This window comes from Rhinoraja longicauda, chromosome 14, assembly GCF_053455715.1.
Source record: "Rhinoraja longicauda isolate Sanriku21f chromosome 14, sRhiLon1.1, whole genome shotgun sequence".
In the NCBI taxonomy this organism is placed as follows: Eukaryota; Metazoa; Chordata; class Chondrichthyes; order Rajiformes; family Arhynchobatidae; genus Rhinoraja; species Rhinoraja longicauda.
The window spans coordinates 45,576,047-45,583,364 of record NC_135966.1 but is presented as its reverse complement, the minus strand read 5'-3'; the positions used below and the strand labels follow the sequence as shown (position 1 = coordinate 45,583,364).

The window sequence follows — 7,318 nt, the reverse complement described above, 5'->3', positions numbered from 1 at the left end:
GCCTGAGTGGGGGGTGGGGCAGTTGGAAGCAGACAGTCATGTGATGACATCTCCAAGAATGTAACCATACTTGGTTGGCAACCCAGAGCATGCAATCACACTGGCTGCTCCTTACGCTGATAAAGAGAAGCGGAAAGGGGATGGGCAAGTCTGCTTCTTCCTCTGATGGCCCAGAGGTCGAGCAGTAAAGTCCCATCACTTGAACAAGACACTGAAACTCTTGCGCTTCATGAAGCAGCCTGAGCTGCAGTTTATTCTTTAAGAAAAAAGCAGACAGTAACAAGGACAAAGGTACATCAGCTGAATTGTTTGACCCATACACAATAAAGAGCCAGTCCCACCTGCCCTTCCCTTCCCAATATATAAAGCACTTTTATCAGGCGGTCAAGCCCCTAACACAAAACAGCCACAGCATGTCCTAAAGCTCAGGGTGACACCTTAGTCACATCCATGACAACCCTCCCCACTTATACCCTACTTCTTCTCCCCTCCCCCCCGCCGACTTCCCCATCAAAAAAGGGCATGGCAATTAGCATGCAATAAAAAACATTGTAATACAGAACAGAATCATTTACTGCAAATTCACTCGTCTTTTGTTTTTTTAAAAAGGAAATACTGAAATTGTCCAGCTACCCCACCAACCCCTCGTTCTTTTAAATGTACACATATAGAAACAAGTATATGGCATCAAACACCAACTTTGGCGCCTCTTCCATTGATGAGTTAAAAGACAGACAGCTGCCTTGTGTCTTGGTTCTGGAATCTGTCGTGCTGTCTCTGGATTAACGTGGGCACAGTATCCTTTGACAGTGGTCCCTGAAATCGAGGTCTGCTTTTTGGGGCATTTGTGAATGTGACTACTGAAGCTAATTTGAGCTTGTTTCAATCCTGTACGCAGTACAATAAGTTCAGAAGGAACTGTTGGCAATAATCAGAGGACAGTTGCTTTGAATCTTCATAACACATTTTCAGAATCTAAATGGTATTGGTTTAACTAACTTAAAAGACACAAGGGCACTAACTTTGGTGTCCTAACAAAGTCAGTGGTCAGCGTTACAATTCAATTTCTCATCTGTTTCTCGAAACAATTTTCACCAGCATAGACTAGTGGACCAAAACTAATATCTTTTTAAAAATTAGGGGAATGGTAGAATGCAATTTCCAATCAGTCGGAAGCTAAACAGAATAAAAGATGAAGTTCAGAGATTTCTTCTTAAGACCAGTTGGTAGAATATAGAATATCTCCTCATATTATGATTGAGAATAGGTAGCAAAGGAAGTGAATACATGATAATGAAAACCACATAAATAATGGCTACACATAGCAGGGGAAGTGAAAAGCACTCAAGAGGGATGAAGACAAGAGATGACTTGCAGAATGAACTCTTTATGTCATGCAAGTCTGTGGTTTGAGTAATCCTGCCTCATATGTTTGAGGTGAACACTACCATGATCAGATCTGGCATGAAAGCCTCACTCAAAGGACCTTTACATTGACATTCTAATTGCTATTATGGATGTGCTGTACAGTCCTTGCATGATCTGCTAATAACTCTCTTGGTCCTGCAACTCCTGTTGCTACCATTTGTAATCCTAAGCCCCAAGACCTTGTGGACGCTTAGTATTGGGATTTCGGCCCGATGGCCAGAATAGTGATCAGGTAAGAGCCTGATCTTTGGAGAAGGGGATGGAAGGCAGGGATCAATAGGTGAGGGGGCCACACAATGGGTTAGATGAGCAGTGGTCATGCTCAACCACAGATGATTGGGACTGGTGCCTTAGTCTTGGTTAGCATTTGGACAAGAGGCATTCCAGAAAAGGGAATCGCTTGGGATATTGGTTGGACAGTGCCTGAACCAATTGGGCAATGGAAGGAAGGGAGCAAAGGATAAATGATTGAGGATGGGATTTACCTTGGTGGACTCCCAACCTAGACATGTGCCGCAAAAACCGCATTGTCCATTGATGGTTATCAGTATCCTGAGATAACATGATCCAATTTCCATTGCAATTCTCGAAAAATAATTCAGTGTGGGGAAGGCTGTAATTTGACGTGCATCCAAACCTGAAATGGTCACAATTGGGCAAGCATGGCCATGCTGAATAGTGGCCAATCATGCTACTGGATTGCTGAAAATTGGCGGGAAAATTATTGCTATCATTTTCCATCCTGCGGGCAGTCCATTTTCAACTAGGACACCCTAAAATAATCAGCTTAATGAGATCTATTTTTCAGGCTTAGATCACTGAGTGAACAAAACGTTCTACTTCTTCCTACATCCGTCACCTTTCTGATGGAAATCAGTATCTTCAAGTTCAATCCGATCTGTGCTAATCAGTGAGAACTGATCCTCATGCTTCAGTTGGCTTTGGTGCCCTTCCAGATGGCATTGTGGCGGGTGGGGAGGGGAGGATGAGAATGTCAAAATCAATATTTAATCCAGATTCCCACCCTGGCTAGTTATTAAATGACTGGATGTGGAAGGTCAACTAGGGTGAAGTGCAACCTACCCATCATCATCCTAAGTGAAATGGGATAAAAAGTGAGGGTGAGGAGCTGACTTCTCACTCAGTTTGTGGATGGTCCACTCTTACATTACAACACATATATTAACCAAGACTAACTTCGAATCCACTCGTGCCCTCCCGCAATTCCTTCATGAATTCTTCATGATGGAACCTAAGCAAATGATGGCAAACTCCTTTCAGAGTCTGATCCTGCCCTCAGTCCCCACCCATGTGTCCCATGGTTACAAGGCTAGTTTTGACTTCTCTTCAGCTTCTATTGAGGGTTACCATACACTGAACATATGCCTTTTAGGATTTCTTTTAACCTCCTTCCCTAATCCAGGGGCAGGAGATGGGGAAAGGGCAGCAACTTACTTGTTGTGGATGCAGATTAGATCAACACAAACCAAGAAAAGACTCTCTCTGATTTGTAGGACTGAATTTCCCACTCTCTTTATCTATTGACTACATGGTAAAAGCAATAAACCTTCTTAAACTTCAAACACCATGGCAGAAGCTTGAGACAAGTAACAGTTTGATGTTTGGTCATAAACTCTCCACATCCAGTCAACCCTTGCAGCAATACATCAAGGGCAGGGTAGATTTATTCTGCTGTAAAGTCAGTCTAAATAAATATTGCTGGTTTTAAGTACAAGAAACAGAACTCCACATTCCATGTCTAGCTCTACAAGTATCAAATCAAGGAAATTGTGCAAAGTGCCAGGACATTATCAGCACGTGACTTCAAACAGAAATCAATTCCCAGAACTTAACTTCCTTCCGTTGAGAAGCTGAGGTTGGGGGTGGAAAGACAATTTGGAGATTTGACATGATCAGGATACAATTTAAAAGTAACATTTGTTCAGTAATTATTATGCAATTACGCCCATCGTAAGAGCTGTAAAACTTGAAAAACTCTACCTACAAAAGCCCTGAGAACCTCAGGGCTTTAAAAACCTACAATTACATTTTCAAATTGGCATTAGTATAGTTAAATGCTTTCTAGTTTGCTTGTTCAACAACGCAAGTCATTCCTTTGTATACTGAGCTACAAAACTGCTCGGGTCCATTCACGAGTACAAGAGACTTCTCTTGAAGGAATTGTGTTTGAAAATTCCCTGATTTCTTTAACTCTGTTCATTATAGTACTCTGGCCATCACGCAAAATTACTCCCAATCCTCGTATGTGTAGAAACCGGAGGGTGCATTTTATGGGGAAAAAAAAACTATAAACATATATTTTAAATGTGATGCTGTCTGGAAGCAGCTGTCAATTGGTGCAAATAAATTATTTGGACATCGTATCCAAAGCATTGACAGCTGACAAGAAAATATACAGAACATACAACTTTATCCTCATTTCCATGAGGAAAATAAAAGAAAATATACAAGTCAGTGTTGAATATTTACACCCTTAAAAGCCAGAAGAATTTGATGGAAATTCAATGTCTAACAAACAGAAGCCATTTGTTCTAGAACAGATGCATCTTAGGAGTTCCGAATCCACACACCAAAAGGCACCCCACAGTTGCATTAAGACAGGTAACCTGACAGACTTGGGGTTAAATTCCAAAGGGCAGGTTTTCCTTTAAAAAATAATAATTTGATGTCTAATTGTATGCAGTGCTAAGGTGACCAGTCAGAGCAATGTTCTAGTTCACTTTGTCCTGGAATATATAGAGGTTGTTTGTGGCGGCAACTGCTATTATGTTCTCTGAAGGATGCCATGCTGTGTGCAGAATCTTCTTACTGAAGTCCAAACTGTCGACACTAATTTCGTCTTTCTTCCTCTTGCCACCCATGCACACTTTTCGGGGTTTGAGGATAGCTCGAGGCTTGCTGTTTTCCCGCGAAGCTTCCAGTGTGACGTCCCGCTTCGTGTTGCGGTCAAACATCCTGAAGAAGTTGTTGTAAGAGCCAGTCATGATCACACTGTGGAGCAGATGGACAGAGGAGAAACAAAGAGAGGTGTCACATTTCCGCAAAACCACCTCTATCAAGGCTCAGATCCTTCATTGCTAGACATCTGCTAATCCTTTATAAGAAAATAACTGCAGATGCTGGTATAAATCAAAGGTATTTATTCACAAAATGCTGGAGTAACTCAGCAGGTCAGGCAGCATCTCGGGAGAGAAGGAATGGATGACGTTTCGGGTCGAGACCTTCAGACTGAAGAAGGGTCACCCGAAACGTCACCCATTCCTTCTCTCCCGAGATGCTGCCTGACCTGCTGAGTTACTCCAGCATTTTGTGAATAAATACCTGCTAATCCTTTATTGACAGAATAGGCTCTGGCAGACTTGTATTCCTCAAATAAATGGGGGTAACTAATAAAATCATGATACTCTTTTGAAATATTTCAGAAGTATTGAAAACCTTTATTGGTTAATGTTTAGTTTGTTTAGTTTAGAGATACAGCGCGGAAACAGGCCCTTCGGCCCACCGAGTCCGCGCCGACCTGTGATAGGTTGGTTAAGAATGCTTTTGGCTCATTGGCATTCATCAGTCACACATTCCTGTAAACTTGTTAAGAAACACCTCTCCTGGATTGTTTGTAAGGAAAAGAATTTCACTGCGTTTATCAATTAACATACGTGACATTAAAAACATCATTGACTACTGCATGACTCTAATTACAGCATCAGAAGGCATTCAACCATTTAGTTTGTGCTGTGTCCTATTCAGACAATCTCATTGCCTATCTCTGTCCCCACGACCTGCACATTATTTTCCTCCCATTGCCTACCCAATTCTCTTTTGGAAGCTCTGATCAACTATTTTTATTTCTCAGGCAAAACATGCAATCCTTCAATGGGACCATGTTCCTTCTAGCTCACCTGTCTAAATCAGTAATCATCCCATTTTAAATCTCTCAGCCTTCTTTCCCCAAGAACAACTCCCTGGGAGGAGGGTACTGCACCGAGGAGTCCCCTGCAACTTGTTCCTCTCGCGGTTCACAGACTCGCCAACCGCCTGCCACTGTTGCGGGCTGGCAGAGTCTGTGTACCACGTGTATAGGGAGCGTGTGAGGTTGCAGCCCCTGTTCCAATATCTAAAGGGCTGCTCCTTGCCTTCTGGCTGCACTTCTCACCCACCATCCTCATCTTTGGACACCGTGTGCATAGGGGAGAGGGTAGGGCCGAAGATGTCCTGGTTGGGTTGTACCCGGGCCTGGTCAAACTGGCCATCCGTGAGTCACGGGGCCAGGCGGAAGAGGGCTCTGCCCGAGCCAGCTGCCTACCCCTATTCCGGGGTTACGTCCGTGCCCGGGTGGGGTTAGAGAGGGACCACGCGCTGTCCAAGGGCACCCTGGGGGATTTACGGGTCCGCTGGGCACCGCGGGGGGTTGAATGCATCCTGGACAAGGAGTGTAAGATAGTTGTATAATAGTTTATTGTTTGTCTTGTATTATGGTGGTGGGTTCTGTTTTGGTTTTAGTGTACTGTATATATCATTTTAATATTTGAATAAATATATTTGATTAATAAAAAAAGAACACCTCCCTGCTTCTCTGGTCTAACCTGTTGAATAGAGTTGTACAATATGAAAATAGGCCATTTGGTCCAGCACTTCCATGTTGATAATGTTGCTGTGAAATGCCTTGGTTTATTTGCTATTTTAATGGAGATATATTAAATCAGGCTGTTGTCAATTAGTAACGATCTGGGTTTCCACAAGCCTTGATCTGCTTACCTAACCCCTTTGACAACACAAACATTTCTGTTCCCTAAAATGCACTACATAATTCATAACAACAATCTCTAACCATCCTCGTTTTCCAACTGTCTATGGTTTTCCTTTTATGGTTCATTATCACAAATGGTCTTGCTCCTCTTATTCTTATTTATATCTGCAAATTTCAATATTATTCCTCTGGGCTTGATCCAAAATATCCACATAAATGAACGAGCAAGAATGCTAAAAAGTCTTGAGGCACATCTCTAATCTTATTCCACATTTACTTTTTTTTTCTTTATGTCCCATCCATTTCTAAGTTGTTGTAGACCTTGTGGCTGACATGTTTGTAACTAGTCTCTCAAGTGCCATCATAACAAATGCTTCCTGAAAATTCATACACACATTCGTACGCCCTGAGGTTTCTTCAACAAAAGATTTTCCTATTTTGAAGTAGGATTTTTGCCATGATGTGGAGTTCCATGTTAGGTGATTGTTGTGTATATGTGACCCCAGAGAGTGTTTCCTATTTCCAATTTCTTTCACACTTTATAGATGCAGCAGAAATAATTGCACTTTGCTCCACAAAGGGATCAGTCCAAAGACGGATCCAGCCCAGGGAGAAAGCGTAAAGAATACAACTACTTCACTGGCCTGTTCTTTATAGTTAACGCCTACTGGCAAAGGCAGATCAACACATCACTTACCTGTCAGAGCCATTCCACACACACTCAAACTTGTCAAAGATGCAGTCATTTTCATAGAGGGAACACAGCTTACTCCTCAGGTATTCATGCACCTAATAGAGTATCAAAAGGAAAAAAAGGTTAAGAATGTGTAGGAAGGAACTGCAGATGCTGGTTTACACCAAAGATAGACACAAAACGCTGGAGTAAGTCAGCACGCTCGGGTAGCTTACAACCCAGCGGTATGAATATTGATTTAAGTAACTTCAAGTAACCCTTGCTTTCCCTCTCTCTCTGTCCCTCCCCCACCCTAGTTCTCTGACTATTTTCACTGTCCTCCTGATTAATTTTATTGTTTGTATGCCTCATCGTCACCTTCCCCTCAGCAAACAATGTACTATTCTACATTTCCTTAACCATTGTCTGCTTTGATCTGTCGTTTTCACACC

At 42.3% G+C, this 7,318-nt stretch overlaps 1 protein-coding gene across 5 annotated transcripts in view; it reads right to left on the bottom strand.

The window, feature by feature from the left end:
* Positions 1 to 226: 226 nt before the first annotated feature.
* Positions 227 to 7,318, bottom strand: part of LOC144600244 (serine/threonine-protein phosphatase 2A 55 kDa regulatory subunit B beta isoform) — a 501,688-nt gene continuing 494,596 nt past the window's right edge. For all 5 annotated transcript variants that reach the window (XM_078411797.1, XM_078411798.1, XM_078411799.1 and 2 more), the window contains 2 exons: positions 6,891 to 6,982; positions 227 to 4,440 (listed from right to left, as the gene is read on the bottom strand). In XM_078411797.1, the coding sequence (XP_078267923.1) occupies positions 4,161 to 4,440; positions 6,891 to 6,982 (372 nt within the window). In that variant the 3' untranslated portion in view covers positions 227 to 4,160. The remainder of the gene's footprint in view (positions 4,441 to 6,890; positions 6,983 to 7,318) is intronic.